Here is a 15963-nt window from a genome sequence, read left to right on the forward strand (position 1 = left end):
GCCAAGCCTTCAAGTTAATAAGCCAAGCCTCCAAGTTCAATGCTGTCTGCACTTCACCTTCTCAAACTGTCAAACTTGGCTTACCACTCCAGAAGGCATCTTCAGTTTTAAGCACTAAGTCCATATCCATTTCTCCAAAACAAAAGTTTCAAAAGACTAAAATCCACTGAATTCATCTCACCCCATATTCTGGTACCAATTTCTGTAGCAGACAGTTTCAGGTTCCCTGAGTTGAACTTCCAGACTAGGCACAGTTATGGAAGGAAGGTATTTATTGAAGCTTACAGATCCAGGGTAAATTCCATAATGGCAGAAGAAGTTGGCCCCTTCTTAGAAGACCAAGGAGAGAGACAGAGAGAGAAAGAGAGAAAACCACACACAGAAATCAGAGCAAACTTTAGGAAATCCAGGTGGAATTAGCCACTCTGCATATCTTTAAATTGGAATTTGTAATTTCAAACCCACCACCACACTTTAAGATACTCCCAGTGACACCTCCTCCAGCCAGGTGGCTGCAGATCTAAACTAAAAACTAATAAACACTGAATATATCAGAGGCCACCTATTGAAACTGCCACAGTATTCAAAACATGATTGTTTGTGCTGCTCAACTCACTCCAGCATCATGAGATCCTCACACTACATTTTAATACAAATAAACCCTTTTCTCATTAAGGAGCCTTCATTGGATTCTGCAACCTTCCTGGCACTCGCTGTCCACTTATTTACCTTTCCTTATTATTATAACTTCGCTATCACTTTTTATTCTCTTCTTAGTCCATTACAAGTTAGGTTCTGATGTGTATAATAGGAGGGAAAATGAAGACCTCTAAACAGAAGAGAGACCATTTGGAAAGAAATGGTTCAGTGGAAAGGCTATTGGGGAGGGAAAAAGAAGAAGGGTGGCAGGCTGGAGAGATGGCTTAGTGGTTAAGGTGCTTGCATGTGAAGCCTAAGGGCCCAGGTTCAATTTTCCAGTACCCATGTAAGCCAAATGCACAAGGTGGCACATGCATCTGGAGTTTGTTTGCAGTGGCTAGAGGTCTTAATGCACCCATTCTCTCTCTCTCACTGTTTCTCTCTCATACTCTCTTTAAAATAAATAAATAAAATATTTTTAAAGGGAGGGCAGTAGGAGGGGATTATGATCATAGTATATTATTTGTATATAGAGGTTGTCAAATCATTTGAAAATGAAGGTAGATTCTGTCCTACCACCCAAGTAAAATCTAAGTAAGATTAAAAAATATTTGTATGTGTGTGTGGGTATGTGTATATATAGATAAGCCTGGGTGTCTTGCCATTGCAAATGAACACCACCAGATGCTTGGACCACTTTTTGTATCCTGCTTTAAGAGGATGATTGCGGAACTGAACTTGGGCTTTGGAAGCAAGCATCTTTAACCACTGAAGCATCTCTCTAACTCCCATATGAAATTTTTATTGAAAAAAAAAAAAAAACCTCAGGAATGACCTGTTATTAGTTCAGTCTCAAACCATCTTCCTCATTTTTTGAAAATGTACACCCACTCTCCGAATAGGTTAGACTTATATCCTTAAACAGTAGCTTACTTTAATGAATTTGTGTAGTTTTTCAATTTGGAAATCATGTATACACAGAGATTTACAAACTGGAAAAAACAACAGCTTGAAAATATTAATTAAAAATTAAGAAAAAACTGATTTTTAAAAACTCTGATTTTAGAAACAAGTCCAATGAAATATTTATAATGGAAGCTTGCTGCAATCTGAATCCTGTTTTGTTTTGTTTATTTTTCATCACTGAATCTTTTCAAAATTCACATAGGGCAACCAGTAATGGAAGTACAACTGCTTAACATTGTTGCATAGGGATCGATGTCGGTAAGGCTGTTATCAGTCTCCTTAACCCCAGTGCTTCCTTGGTTACTGTTTCTCAAATGTCAATGTGACACTGTCCAATGTGAATGGAGTTCACAGTAGAGGTAAAATTGTGCAGAGACATCAATGTAAACATAGGTAGGTTTATTCATTTCATTTTTTCCTTGAAAGTTTTAGGTATATTGAAGGTAGACATACTTGTTGGTGAGATTTTGATTTTAGGGGAGCTAGCAACATAACCTAGAAAGAATACTAGTTTTAGAGCCAACCGGAATCCAGCTTTGAAGTCCATATTTATGCTTACCTGTTGGATGGTATTTCACATTAGAGCTCTGCCTTCTCACCTGTAAGATAAGGGCAATAAAGTGACCTACTGCACAGGGTTCCTAGATATAATATGTAGGTGATGGGCTTAAAGCATTAAGTACACCAATCAGATATAGGTTCAAGTTCTCTTTGGCCACATACTATGAAGAAATGACTTAACTTCTGGAATCTCAGTGATATGATAATGACATTGAACTCACAGAGGTGCTAGACTAAATAAGATTATGCTATAAAGCATTTAACAAAGACCTTGTATAATTGAGTACTTGATACATGTTGGCTGCAACGTTTTTCTTCTCCTTATTCATGCTTCTTCTTCCCCTTCTACTCTTTCTTTTTATCCTGCTGTTCTCTGCTCTTGTTTCTGACCAAAGCATCTAGTGTAAAATAGGTGTGTAATCAAAAAACAATTGTCTTAGGCTGGAGAGTGGCTTAGATGTTAAGGTGCTTGCCTGCAAAGCCTAAGGACCCATGTTGGACTCTCTAGATCCCAAATTAGCCAGACACACAAAGGTGAGCCAAGTGCAAGGTCACACATGCCCACTAGGTGGCACAAGAGTCTGGAGTTTGATTGCATTGTCTGAGGTCCTCTTTCTCTCTCTGTCTCTATAAAAAGTTATCTTAACTTCATAGATCACTTATTAAAAACAACAACAACAAAAACTAACCAATAGTTAGTTGGAAACAAGGGAAATCATTCTCCCTCAGAAGCAAAGATGATATCTCTGATAGATGTTCCACTGACATGCTTTTCCATTTGAAAACAATAAACACACTAAAATAATTTGAGATGAGTGTAGGCATGTCTAGAATAACTAATATTTGTAAATAAATGTGTGTAACTCCTTTTAATTACTAAATTCACTGTTATGCTTTGGTCTAAAGAGTATTCATATCAAGAGCTTACTCGGTATTTAATTAACAAATGTGTGTATGTATGTCCAAAACCAAATAGACCTGGCATTGTTTTAAGGTATTTTATAATTGATTCATATAGTGGTTCATGTTGAGTTAAAGAAGTAAAAGCAAATTATTTTACTTTATTTTATTTATTTGAGAGCGACAGACACAGAGAGAAAGACAGATAGAGGGAGAGAGAGAGAATGGGCGCGCCAGGGCTTCCAGCCTCTGCAAACGAACTCCAGACGCGTGCGCCCCCTTGTGCATCTGGCTAATGTGGGACCTGGGGAACCGAGCCTCAAACCGGGGTCCTTAGGCTTCACAGGCAAGCGCTTAACTGCTAAGCCATCTCTCCAGCCCTAAAAGCAAATTTTAATGTGAAAAAAAAAAAAATCAGCACTTTGGCAGGCCGAGAGCTGAAGCAGCTTGCTTAGTGATAACGTTAGGATTTTAACCTAGAAATCTTATTCTGATGGTCTTATTCTTAATCTCCATGTTCTGCTATGCCTCTAGTATATGCAACACCTTATTCTTTGTTAAGTGATATGGATATCTCAAATTTCCATGGTGGGAATATGTTTATAATTAATTTGTTGAGTATCTCCAGTTTTAGTTCTCTTAGTCAAATTCCAAAGGCTTCCTTTCAAAGATCAAGATAAGCTCAGTATGGGTCTAGAATAAGAATGACTCCTCTGTCCTCAGAATTTTCTTTCTCTGCCTCTCACTCTTAATGTCAGTCGTGGAAGAGCCATCAGCAGAATAGCTTTCTTCCTGCTATTCTTCCTCCAGGAACACACGCCTACCAGAAAATGAGGTTCACAGTGACTGCAGAAGGAATACGTTGCCACTAACTTGAGTATATTTAGTGACCTAGGCTCCATGTTTGTAGACAAATCATCCTCTTGAAATCTTCCCACTCATTGCTTATCTCCAGATGTTCTTAGCGCAAGGGAGAAGCGCGACTATCTGTCAAAGGATATAGAAGATAGGTCTGGTGTATTGGGTGGAGTGAGGATCCTTGGCTAATGGCTTCTCTTGGGAAAAGGACATGTATTCCATCCAGTTTTCCTCTTCCAGGACTGAGTGGGCCAGAAACAATGCCTTGTCAGAGACAGGCTTAGAGAAGGAGTCACTCTCTGAAGAACTTGGATATGTCCAAAACTAAGAAGCCTTTGGCAGTTCAAGGTTGCAGGGCAAGATGCCTTGGGAAGATGACTCACAGTTAGATGGATGAGGCTACTGCTATGGCTGTGTCTTCTCCCTGGAGTTATAACCGATGTCTTCTATTGTTCATAATTGCTCTGCTCTTCATCACTTTCACAATTGCTATCAGTTCAGTGACAGGAAGGACAAATGGTCTGGAGATATTTTATAGCAATGTCAGCACAAGCTATTTCCCCGATGACTTAGAAGGTCTACTAAGATCACAGTTTACATTCAATGAGACCTTAGTCTTCTGTTCCTCAGACATCACCACTCATGCATTCAATACTTGTTCATATGACAAAAATGTATGGCATGCTTATTTCTGGTACTATAAAAATAATGTAAAGAATTTATACCCCAACAAAAAGGGAACTCAAATAAATACAAGAAAATATGGATAACTAGTAGATGTATTATTTAAGGTACAATAGGGGCATTCCATTTTTTCTGGAAAATACAGAAGGGTGGCCAGAGAAAATTCCAGTTTTAGTATGTCTAAAAGAATAAATTTGTTTTGATCAAAAGTATAATGAGGGCCCGACAGATGGCTTAGCACTTAAGGAATTTTCCTGCAAAGCCAAAAGGTCTCGGTTTGACTCTCCAAGACCCACATAAGCCAGATGCACAAGGTAGCTCATGCATGTGGAGTTAGTTTGCAGTAGCTGGAGGTCTTGGTGTGCCCATTCTCTCTCTCTCAAATAAATAAGTAAATTATATTAATAAAAAATAAAAATGTCCAGAACCCTCATTGCATAGCAAGATATTGGAGGTTTAGAGATGGCACACTCAGACTTAACCACGGATGAACAGTTACTGATGGAGTAAGAGAGACTCTTTCCATGGAGTCTCTGGGCTGGTGGGGAGTTATTTTCTAATGTTTTACTTAGTTATTTACAAGCAGACAGAAATAGAGAGAAGTGAGACACAGATTGTGGGTACACCAGGGCCTCTAGCCATTGCAAATGAACTCCAGAGGCCTCTACTACTTTGTGAATCTTGCTTTACATGGGTACTGGGGAATTGACCCAGGTCATTAGGCTTTGCAGGCAAGTCTCCAGCCCCTGGTGGGGAGTTTTGTGTTCAACCTAGAATCTAGCCACAACATGAAAAAGAGTTCTGTATCTCCATATTACATATAGAAAGAAACGTTGGTAAATGCTGTATTTTACATATTCTTTCTCAGGATTATACAGAGATACTTAGCATACTAATGACTTTAAAAGTATTATGCAGAGCAATATATTTAGCTTTGTTTGAGATTTTGCAGATTTGTTTGACCACAGAAATAACCTCCATGCCCATTCTGATGTAAAAAAAAACAACATGCTCAGTTAATATTCCATTGAATTCAGGTCCCTGAAATATATATTGGAATGTTTTCTTAGCCAATAAAGACTTGGAAATTACCAGAACAATTTGCTTATATTTTATGGAAATAAATAATGCACCTTAAAAGTTACCTGTCCTCATTTTGAGGAGCAATGACCAAGATAGAGCAGAGGATTGAGTGTTGGATGTTTGGAAAGACATGTTTGATCACAGGTACCTCAAATTATTTAACAAAATCAAAATTCTTTCAAGTATTACATGAAGACAGTGTAACCTAAACTATAAATACTGGCTATGTGGGGAAGGAAAAGAGCCCAAACTCCTTAGGGTCTCATGCCCATTCTCTGTATAATGGGAATAATAAGAGTACACAATTCGTGGTGTGGCTGTAACAATTAAATGGCTTCCTATATGTCCGATACTGGATATTGCATCTGGCATATAAAAATGGTCAAACAATGCTTGATATTGTTTTTAATGTATCTAAATCTAGTATTTCATTCTATATGAGATGAATGGGAGCTGAAATATGAGACTAGTTGACTAGTAAAATAAGTCATTGCTTGAAGATGATATGACCTTACTAGATTGCTTCTGAACATCTTGAGAAGACAGCTGACAGAGGCCCATGTGGGTGTCTCAATGGGTTGTGTATTTATTTATCTGATATTTTTTTCATTAGCAGAAATAAGTGTGGCGAGCCAGAGTTTTGGTTTGCTCTAAATTGCTTCCTCTTGTTGCCTAGATTAAGAAGTTCTTCTGCTGGGCTCTCATCATTTAGAGGAGAATAACTGGAAAACTGGTTTGTCTTGACAAGGGAAATTAGGCATCATTTCTATTATTTATAGAACCATCAATTTAGTTGCACAATTTCTTATATAGGAAATAGATCCTTACAGGTTGGTATTTACTCATTGAGTAGAGGGATCTTAGAATGGCAATAGATGATTAGAAGAAGCCAAGGGAAAAACTTGGGATTTCCAGCTAAAGTCCAAAATAGACTCTACTGAGTTTAACTACATGAGACTGAGACTGTATTTTTCTCACTCTTGACCTGCTCATCTGTTAAGATTTTCCACAGACAGTAAGAACTACTGCATGTACATATTTTTGGGAAGTTCATAGAGTACCAGCTTATCATATTACATCCATGGACAGAAAGCAGAAAGAATTCACTACTGGAATTCAGCTTACTTTTTTTATGTTTTTTTTTTTCTTTTTACTTATTCTGGGTTCCTAATACTGGCATAGTGCCACCCACATTCAGGGTGAAACTTCCTCTCTTAAACCACTATATAAATGCTCTTGGCAATGTGCCCAGAGGTGTCTTAGGTGAATTCAAATCCAGTTACATTATTAATGAATGTTAAGCATCACAATGGCCAATTGCATTTGTCTCATATTTATAATTCCTGGTATGTTGTCTTATCCCAGTTCACTAACAAGTATCTATGTTCAGAATTTTATCCTGTGTTCACTCTTTTCCTTGGAGCTGGGGACACAGAGGTGAATCACATGTATAACCTTGACTAGGGGATTTCAACACGTGGTAGGTGAGAAGGACAACTTATCAAATTGCAAGGAGATGTTAATTTTACAAAGCTTGAAAAAGATAAAATTAAAGAATATCTCTCAGGTATGGCAAGGTTTTCAGTGTGCCAAGAGAGTTTAGCCAAGAGGAGGAAGTAAGTAAAGGACATTTCAAAGAAAAAACACAGTGGTGGGGGGAAGTATGGTGATGAAATAGTGCAGTTATCTAAGAAGTTGGAATGTACTGGTCATAGAGTGTGAGCAATAGGGGTTAGAAGGGAGAAGAGACATGAGATGATGAAAACGGACATCACATGTCAAGTTAACTTGCAGAAGCTTTGACCAGAAGGCAGTGGGAATTTGGAAGAGATGTAAGAAGACAGGGAAGCAGTGATGTTTGAGAAAGCTACAGGGGGATATGATGGAGTAGCAGAAACTGAAGCTTGGAGACCAATCCAGGGGCCATGACAACTACCTGAACAAGAAGCAGGGATAACAGAGGGGCCAGGAGAAGCACTTGTTTTGAGACAGAAAGAAGACCTCAGATTGGGTCCCAGTTTTCTGACTGTAAGACCAAATTAACATGTGTGACAGAAGTAGTTTTGGAGTAGAAGAGGGTCACGTGCACATATTTTCTTCACTTTTACCAAATATGAATTAATTTGTTTGATTCTGAATTATATATGAACTTTTAATTCATTTCACCAAGTATTGAGTGATTTATATTACATGTGAGGATCTGAAATAGAGCCAGTGCTTAAAAAGCTAATAATTGTTTTGTCATCAGAATGATTTTCCCTTCCTTATTTTGTATGGGTTGGGCAGCTATATAACCAAACAGTATTTCTGTAAAGATAACAAAATCCATGATGCTTAGAATGAGGATTTTAGGACATGTTTTGGAGACTTACAGACCATAACCATTTCACTATCAAAAATAACTGACAGTGTTGGCACATGAGACTCATTTTCAGTAAAAGAAATATAGTCACTAAAAGTATAGATCATGGAATTTAATTTATAGACTCAATGGCATTTCTATGTATATCATTCAAAATACCTTAATGAAATACAGGCTGTATACTTAAAGTTTAAGATTCCTAAGACATTGTCATAATTGTTAGAGCTGAAAAAGTTCCCTTTTTTTTGGTATTCCCATAGCCTCCTATTGTGTATTACTTCATGTACAACATTTGAACCATAGTAATCTTAATTATTTGTGTGTCTTTACCATTAAACCACAAGTCCTTTGAAGCTAGCTACTGGGTCTTATTTAGCCCCCTTAAATTTCAGACAGCACATGGTAAGGAGTAAGAAGTTCAGTGAATGTTTATTGAACTTAATTCAACCCTTAGTAATACATCTTCTGCCCCTTCAATTTGCAGATGGGAAATTGAAGCTTAGACAGAGAAATCACTTATGCAAGTTCAAATAGGAAAGAAACAATATTGTCAGGAATAAATCCTGCTTTATTTTGATTGCTTAACATTTTTGTGGCTGTTTTACTCCTCCTGCTTAACTTGGTTTACTAACTAATTAGCTAAAACTTGGAAGTACTTATAAGTTCTGGAAAGGCAACCCCCTTTTTTTTGTTATGAAAACCAATGGTCATGTGAATGTTGATCCCCCTCAAAAGCTAAGAGTCAGAATGCTTCCAGTGCAAAATTTCACTGCCCTTGGAGAATGCACACAGAAGCGCGCACACACGTACATGCACGCGCGCGCGCGCACACACACACACACACACGCACACACACACACACACACACATATGATCCAAACCAGAGCAGCTGCAAGGATATTTTGGATGAAATCTCAGCATTTATTGTTTCTGTGTGACCTGAAAAGGTCAGGAATACAGCATTCAAATGGACTTTAATCCACTAAGTTCCTCCCTTTTCAATGTACTTCTGTAAACAGGGATGGGAAACCCAGCTCTGAGGGTAATTTTGAGAATTAACTGGAAGAGTAGTTTCATCACTAAGTTTCTCTATCACTTTGGGGCAGCCAACTAGCCTCCATGGGCCACTGTATTAGCATCTGTAAATGGATTAGATTAGATGATTTGCAGACTTGAGTTCTGTGAAGCTGGAACATTCTATCATTCTCCTCCCTTGGGGTCTAATTGGACTCTAGATGGAGTGTTGCAAGGACTGAAGACGTAAAGAAGAGTGATCCTGCGCTGACACAAAGCTGGCCTCTGCTGCCTTGCAAGGGCTCCCTGTTTGATGTCAGCCTTTTATCAGTGTGTTTGTGCTCCGTCCAGAGTTGCCTGCCATTGCACCAGTCCCCATTCTGTTCCTCAGGGTTTTGGGGAAAAGCCAGTAGATGTGGAGACTCACAGGCAGGATTTCTTCCCAAGAACTGCCTGGATGGTGAAACTCACGAAGTCCAGGGAGATTTCCTGTTTTGTTTTCCACAAGCTCAAGTTCCTCTTGATTATAGACAGCACACACACACACACACACACACACACAAATAATAAAAAAAAAAACAGGATGTTCTTTCTTCATTTCTGGAGGCCATTTCAATCTTACCATGTGTGTCACTTTCCCCCATGGCCCTGGATCTCACTGTTAGAGTAATCAAGTCCTTAGCCCTGGCTGGAGAGGTCGCAGAATTGTAAGCTATGAGCAGTTACTTGTACGCACTGATTTCACTACGGGAGAACCTTCAAATGAAGAATTAAGAAGTCTGACAGGCAGTCTAACCTCATGCTGTCCCATCTGGTTTCTCTCCTTGTGACAATTCCTCCCTCTGTCACACTGGTAAGAAAAGGGACATTTTTTCCCATTGTAGATTTTGGCACATAGAAGGAACTGTATTCATACTGTCCCCTAGATTCTGGCCCCAATAATTTATCTGCAAATATTTCATGGAATGTGTTTATACTAAAAATAAATGATGAAATTTAAATTTAACTTATTTACTGGTGCTGGCAACTCTACTTGTAGTTAATCCTACTGGTCTGCATGATTGAACAGAAAAGATGAGCACTTTTGTCAATGATGAAGATACAGACTAGGATTATACTTCCATGATTTTCTTGGCGTGTGATCTTAGGCAAATTACCTCCCTGTTCTGATGGTGAGTTTTGTCATCTGTAAATGAGGGTCATGATATTTGATTCCCAAGACTGTTGTAAAGATTATATTTTCTATACCTTTAAAGAACCGTGAAGAGTGCAATTAGGTGCTTTATGATCACTTGCTTTTATTACAATCTTTTGGCTTTGTTTTAAATGTGTATGCATGTATGTATATATGTTTGTATGTACTTATGGGAAGGAGATCGAGTGAGATAGAAAGAGAACACAGAAACACCAGGGCCTCTTGCTGCTGCAAACAGCTTCCAGATGCATGTGTCATTTTGTTCATTACATGTCTTTACATGGGTACAGGGCATTCAAACTGGGATCAGCAAAGTTTGCAAAGAAGTGCCTTTAGCTATTGACTTATTGCCTTAGCCCCTATTTTGCCTTTCCTTAGGTATTTGCTAAACTCAAGAGAAATCAGGTAAAGGTGTTCATCCTGAAATTATAGGTAAGAGGATATGGCAGGAATAAAAACCACTGGAAGGAGTGTAAGGGAGGTTGACAGAAAGCCTTCTTGATATACATGTGACCCTAAGTCTGTGCAGCTTGGAGGAGTGAAGTAGGGAGAACCCAAGTCCCTGATATACAAAGATTCTATTCTTCAGTCTTTTGGATAATGAAAATGGGAAAAAAGTAACATCTGTGTAATCAAGTGTCCTTGGCAATAGGTAGCATACAACTTTAATTTGGAAAGCACATAGAAAGTAACAATTAGGGAGAAAAGGAAAGAAAGTTCACAGAATTGGCCCAGCACATACCTGACAAAGGAGTCACAGTAATCATTATCTAGAATCCTTATGATTTAAAGAGATCTGTCACATATTCTGAATCCCCACTGCCCTTAAATGCCACTGCAAATAGAGTGACCTAACCAGTATACTCAAACACTTAGCACATGTTGAAGATTTTCTGCACTTCAACCTAAGGGAGGGAAGGAAAATGAAAACAAAGACTTGAGACCTATCCTCAAATGGATTCTCTTTACTGTCTGATATTAATGATCAATTTTTAGTGACAATATTTATATATGAAATAATTGTGCTGAGCCTGTAAGGATGGTCATGGGAAGAAGGTGTGGCCCGTTTCTTGTCCTTCATGGGGTCAGTACTGTTGGGTAAAATAGGCAGATTGTGGTTGTAGGAGTGGCCTAGTCCTGTTCTAGTGTCCATAAATGAGCATCAATATGAGGCTTAAGAGAAAATTTCATTTGAGATCAAAGGGGTGAGAAGGAGTGCAAGGAGCAGAGTGCTTCAGAGTAAGAATAAGGTTTTTTTTTTTAAGACAATAAAATAAAGAACATTGCAATTAAATAGAAAGTGATCATCACTGAAAGCAAAAGTTGACAAAGCAAGGCCATCAGATTCACTCTAGTCTCCTGTCTTTGTAAATAAAATTTTACTGTAATATAGTTGTTCTTCCTGTTCATTTAAAGTATTGTCTGCGCCTCTTGCATCCCACAAAGGCAGTGTTAAGTAATTATGAGAGAAACCAACTGGCCACAAAATTGAAAATACTTATTCTCTGACTCTGCAGAGACCTCGCTTTATGTCTCCCAGCAGAGAGTACAGCTCGCATAGACAGGACTTCACCGTTGGTGGCAGTGTTAGTGGTTGCATGAGAGTGGAGAGTACTATACAAAGGACATACGAGTGGTGAGCAGTGAAACTAAGTGGTGGGCAGTCAGGAGCTAAAATCAGAATTTTCGATTTAGTCCCGAGGATTGTGGGAAACTTTTCAGGCTTTTAGGCAGGACAGTGAGATGTGACGATGCAGTGCTGTGAGGTGTTTAGTAGGGCTCCAGAACCAGTGATCAAATGCAATCAGGCATGCTCAGGGTAGTGCATCTGCAGACTGGTGCCAGGGACTAGACCTAAGCTCTGCTGTGTACTACCTGTGGACTTCAGTTGCTTGCTGTGTGCTTCAGTTTTCCATATGTAAGATAGGAGATGCTGCTCCTGATGATGAAGATGATGATATCCCTCAAATAGTGTTATCATGAAGGTGTAGTATGGTAATAGAGGTGGAATACCAGGGTCATGAGAAACTTTCAATTGATGCTCTAAGTATGTCTCAGATATTTGGGAATTCTGGGTAATGAATGTGTCAGGATGGGAGAATCTGGTGGTAAAGTGCCTGGGATTTAAGCAAGGATAATGCCTAATACCTCAGAATGTTTCTGCAAAGACCTCGTTGGAGACCATCACAGCCATCCACACACTTACTGTCAGTCCCTCCCCACCATTATTATCATCACACCTTCCGTCATTTTCTCTTTCAGGCCTTCAAAAGTGCACTGATGAGTTCCTACTGGTGCTCAGGGAAAGGGGACGTGATTGATGACTGGTGCAGGTGTGACCTCAGTGCCTTTGATGCCAGTGGACTTCCCAGCTGTAGCCCACTTCCGCAGCCGGTGTACGTATGTATGGTCACTCTTCTTTGGATATCCCTTTCCATTGGCTCACACTCCTGCATTGCCAAAAAGAAAGGCTATGATTTGTCCTGTTCCCAGGGCATCTAACCAGGCTGCTGCCATCTGTGGGCATGAAGGAGAGAGGTCTGGCAGAATTTAAATGTGGTACAGTGTAGATGCTGACATTGCAGTATGTGCTGTTTTAAAGATGTTGCCTGTCATCTATTATTCCTTCCTTCACTCATCCACTAGCAAAGGTTTGCTTAATAACTGGCTACTACCTTTTCATGCCCTTTTAGATGGTGGAGCTACTGAGGTAAATAAAGTACAGAAGCTCTTTTCAGGGACTTATTTTATTCACTTTCTAGTTCTGAGCACCTGCTGGGTGTCAGGCACTGCCTTTAGACAGTATCAGTGAGCAAGATGGGAACAGTGTGTCCATTTAGGAAGCTAGTGGTGAAGTGAGAGAGACAGATACCAAAAGCAACTAAGAATAGCTTAAAATTAAATCAGAAAGCCAAAGTAAAACAGAGAATTTGTCACTGAGAGACCGGTAGTAGTGGTATGCTTTAGGTGGAAGGGAGGGGAGTTAATCAGGAAAATCTCTTTGGAGAAATCTGAATTCCTATAGGAGTAGTCAGTCAGATAACATGTGGTAAGAATCATGATTCAGGCAGAGGAAATAGCATATGAGAAGGGTCTGATATAGAAACTTTATTTGAAGAAATGAAGGAAGTTTGTTTTGCATGGAGAAATGTGATTAAGCAGTAATGTGAAGAGAAGTGGAAAGGAGCCAATGCTGGGAAGCCAGAGTCCCGTAATAAACCTCTGTAGGGTGAGAAAAACCATACAGCATGATTGTCCTTTAAGATGTAGCGTTAAGCCGGGTATGGTGTAGCACACCTTTAATCCCAGCACTCGGGAGGCAGAGGTAGGAAGATCACCAGGAGTACAAGGCCATCCTGAGACTACATAGTGAGTTCCAGGTCAGCCTGGGCTAGAGTGAGACCCTACCTGGAAAAAATAACAAACAATACCCGCCTCAAGAAAAGCCAGCATTGGATGTTGGATTTTGGGAGGCTTGGCTTGGTATATGCAAGGTTATCATACGGCTGTGTCCTTGGATTGTTGTCTGATCTCCTGCAAGCCATTGTCCTCTTCTGGTCCCTGCAGCTCCATTTCATGAAATGAAGGAATCAGACTTTATTTTTGCTGTGGAATAATCCAAATCTGTCATTCAGTTTTTTTATTGATTTAAACAGTATTTACCCCAGTTTTCTTTTCTTCTCAATAAAATAGTGCTATATTTCTCTTTTAGAGACTTATGGGAACTAAAGAGTTTACTGATTTGTATGAAACTGCAGGGAATGGCAAAAAGATTAAATTCTCCTACATCTGAAATCACTGCTAATTTGTTTTTTAAAAGGAGTATCATTGAGAATGTATTTTTATACAAATAGAAAACTCACCAATGTCCATTGAGGACATACTGAGTACGTGAACTGATTTGCTGAATATTACATTAATCTTGCAAGGGGAGCTTTGTATCCCTGCTTGATGGATGAGAAACCCTGAGAAGTGAAATAATTTATCTAAGGCCACACACAGCTTGGATGATAGATGGAATAAAGATTAGAGCCAAGGTTGAAACCTTTGCATCATTTGACTCATGCAGTTCTTTAGGACCTTAGCTGATGCTAGCCGGCAAACAAGCGACATTTCCTATTATCCCCTGTAGGCTGCGGTTGTCCCCAACAGTGGAACCTTCCAGCACTGTGGTCTCCCTGGAGTGGGTAGATGTTCAGCCAGCAATTGGAACCAAGGTCTCTGACTATATTCTGCAGCACAAGAAAGTGGATGAATACACAGACACTGACCTCTACACAGGTATGCCTTTCCATTTGCCAGCATATTTGACAGAGAGAAACCAGATGCCCTTATGTCTATGTGAACTTGGCATTATATAGTCTGGGAAAGCACTTGGAAATTTCATTGCTCAGTGAATTTCTGGTGCCCATCCATATGTGCTTTTTGGTATGATTTTTGAATAAGAAACAGTAACAAATTGTCACTGGAAAGAGTTACTCTGACTTGGACCTTCAGTATAATATGTGACTTGAAAAGGATTCATTCTGGTGATAAATTGGCCTTTCTCTATGTGAGAAGGCTGGTAGGTCTTGGGTTTGAAAACTTCAGTCTGAAAATATATTTTGGGGGATGAAATGAAAAAATTTAAACAACTTTTTGAAATGAAATATATGGAAATAGTCTTCATTAAGTGAGCTAGGTTACAGAATTGTAAATATTTTAAGGCTTCAGAGCTTAGAGAAGGATGACTTTTAAGAGTGTTGCCTTGGCTGGGTGTGATGGCACACGCCTTTAATCCCAGTACTCGGGAGGCAGTGGTAGGAGAATTGCCATGAGTTCTAGGCCACTCTGAGACTATATAGTGAATTGTAGGTTAGCCTGGGCTAGAGCAAGACCCTACCTCAAAAAAAAAAAAAAAAAAAAAAAAAAGAGTGTTGCCTTTGAGTTGGTACCGAGAACATTGTATGTGAGTTCTCCTAAATCCCTGACACTTTGAAGAAGCTAAGCATTCAGCTGTGACCCAGTTTCTGGTCTCACATCTTCTGTTCTCAGTGAAGACTTTCTTTCAGTACATCTTCAACAGCTAGAATACCCCTGATAGGCATCTTCTTGTGCCATGCACTGAGTTATGTCCATTGTTTAGCATCTCACTCAATGGTTGCAGCTTTCAGATCAGGACACTGAAACTAACTCATGGCTATCTAGCTAGTGGTATTGCCACACATTCTTAGTTTTAACCCTGAACCCAGACTACATAACTGGAAGAATGAAAGAAGTATGTTATTTTTTTATTCAACCAACCATAAACACAAGAAGAAAAGGTGGGATCTCTCTTAAGTGTGGTTGAATTCTTAACACATCCCATGAAGTCTGACATCCACATGTTTGTAAAATGGTTACATAATGAAAGAATGAAAAAAAAAAAAAAAACCTCCTTAATAGTAGAAGTTGCACTAGGTGTGGTCTTGCATGCCTTTAACCTGAGCACTCAAGAAGCAGAGGTAGAAGGATTTCTGTGAGTTAAGGCCACCCTGAGACTACAGCAAAACCCTACCTTGAGACCCCCCCCCAAAAAAAGTGGAAGTTGAGTATTCAGCATTCAATGAGACATTCTATTGTACCCTCCAATAGCTCTGTGACTATAGGAGAAAAGGTGTGGAAAGAATGTAAGAGCCAAAAGATGGGGGGGGGGGAGTGTTTGGGAACACTGTCTTCCAGA

At 39.3% G+C, this 15963-nt stretch overlaps 1 protein-coding gene across 5 annotated transcripts in view; it reads left to right on the top strand.

Moving 5' to 3' along the window:
• Astn2 (astrotactin 2) overlaps window positions 1-15963 on the top strand; it is a 1021805-nt gene that overhangs the window by 818487 nt on the left and 187355 nt on the right. For all 5 annotated transcript variants that reach the window (XM_045154445.1, XM_045154449.1, XM_045154453.1 and 2 more), the window contains 2 exons: window positions 12525-12658; window positions 14395-14543. In XM_045154445.1, the coding sequence (XP_045010380.1) occupies window positions 12525-12658; window positions 14395-14543 (283 nt within the window). The remainder of the gene's footprint in view (window positions 1-12524; window positions 12659-14394; window positions 14544-15963) is intronic.

The sequence above is a fragment of the Jaculus jaculus genome, chromosome 1, assembly GCF_020740685.1.
Source record: "Jaculus jaculus isolate mJacJac1 chromosome 1, mJacJac1.mat.Y.cur, whole genome shotgun sequence".
In the NCBI taxonomy this organism is placed as follows: Eukaryota; Metazoa; Chordata; class Mammalia; order Rodentia; family Dipodidae; genus Jaculus; species Jaculus jaculus.